Source organism: Nestor notabilis, unplaced genomic scaffold, assembly GCF_000696875.1.
Source record: "Nestor notabilis isolate BGI_N333 unplaced genomic scaffold, ASM69687v1 scaffold20754, whole genome shotgun sequence".
Lineage (NCBI taxonomy): Eukaryota > Metazoa > Chordata > Aves > Psittaciformes > Psittacidae > Nestor > Nestor notabilis.
The window spans coordinates 4,413-4,629 of record NW_009927126.1 but is presented as its reverse complement, the minus strand read 5'-3'; the positions used below and the strand labels follow the sequence as shown (position 1 = coordinate 4,629).

At 61.3% G+C, this 217-nt stretch overlaps 1 protein-coding gene across 1 annotated transcript in view; it reads left to right on the top strand.

Annotated features, from left to right (window-relative positions):
- Nucleotides 1-3: 3 nt before the first annotated feature.
- The window catches only part of LOC104405271 (neurabin-2-like), a gene marked incomplete at its 5' end in the record, with an annotated part of 4,577 nt that continues 4,363 nt past the window's right edge, over nt 4-217 (top strand). The window contains one exon of the mRNA XM_010013929.1: nt 4-213. Within this exon, the coding sequence (XP_010012231.1) occupies nt 4-213 (210 nt within the window). The remainder of the gene's footprint in view (nt 214-217) is intronic.

Sequence of the window (217 nt, the reverse complement as noted above, 5' to 3'; positions counted from 1 at the left end):
ACAAAGGAGGCCGATGGTGAAGATGGCAAGAAAAGCCGGGGTAAGAAGTATGGGTCCAACGTTCATCGCATCAAGAACATGTTCCTGCAGATGGGGACGGCGCCTGGCCCCGAGGGCGCCTGCGACCTGGCCAAGGCCAAGGAGAAGCCAGTCCGTCTGTCCTTGCCCCGGGCCGGCAGCCTCACCGAGAGTATGGACCAGGGCAACCTCCTTAAGC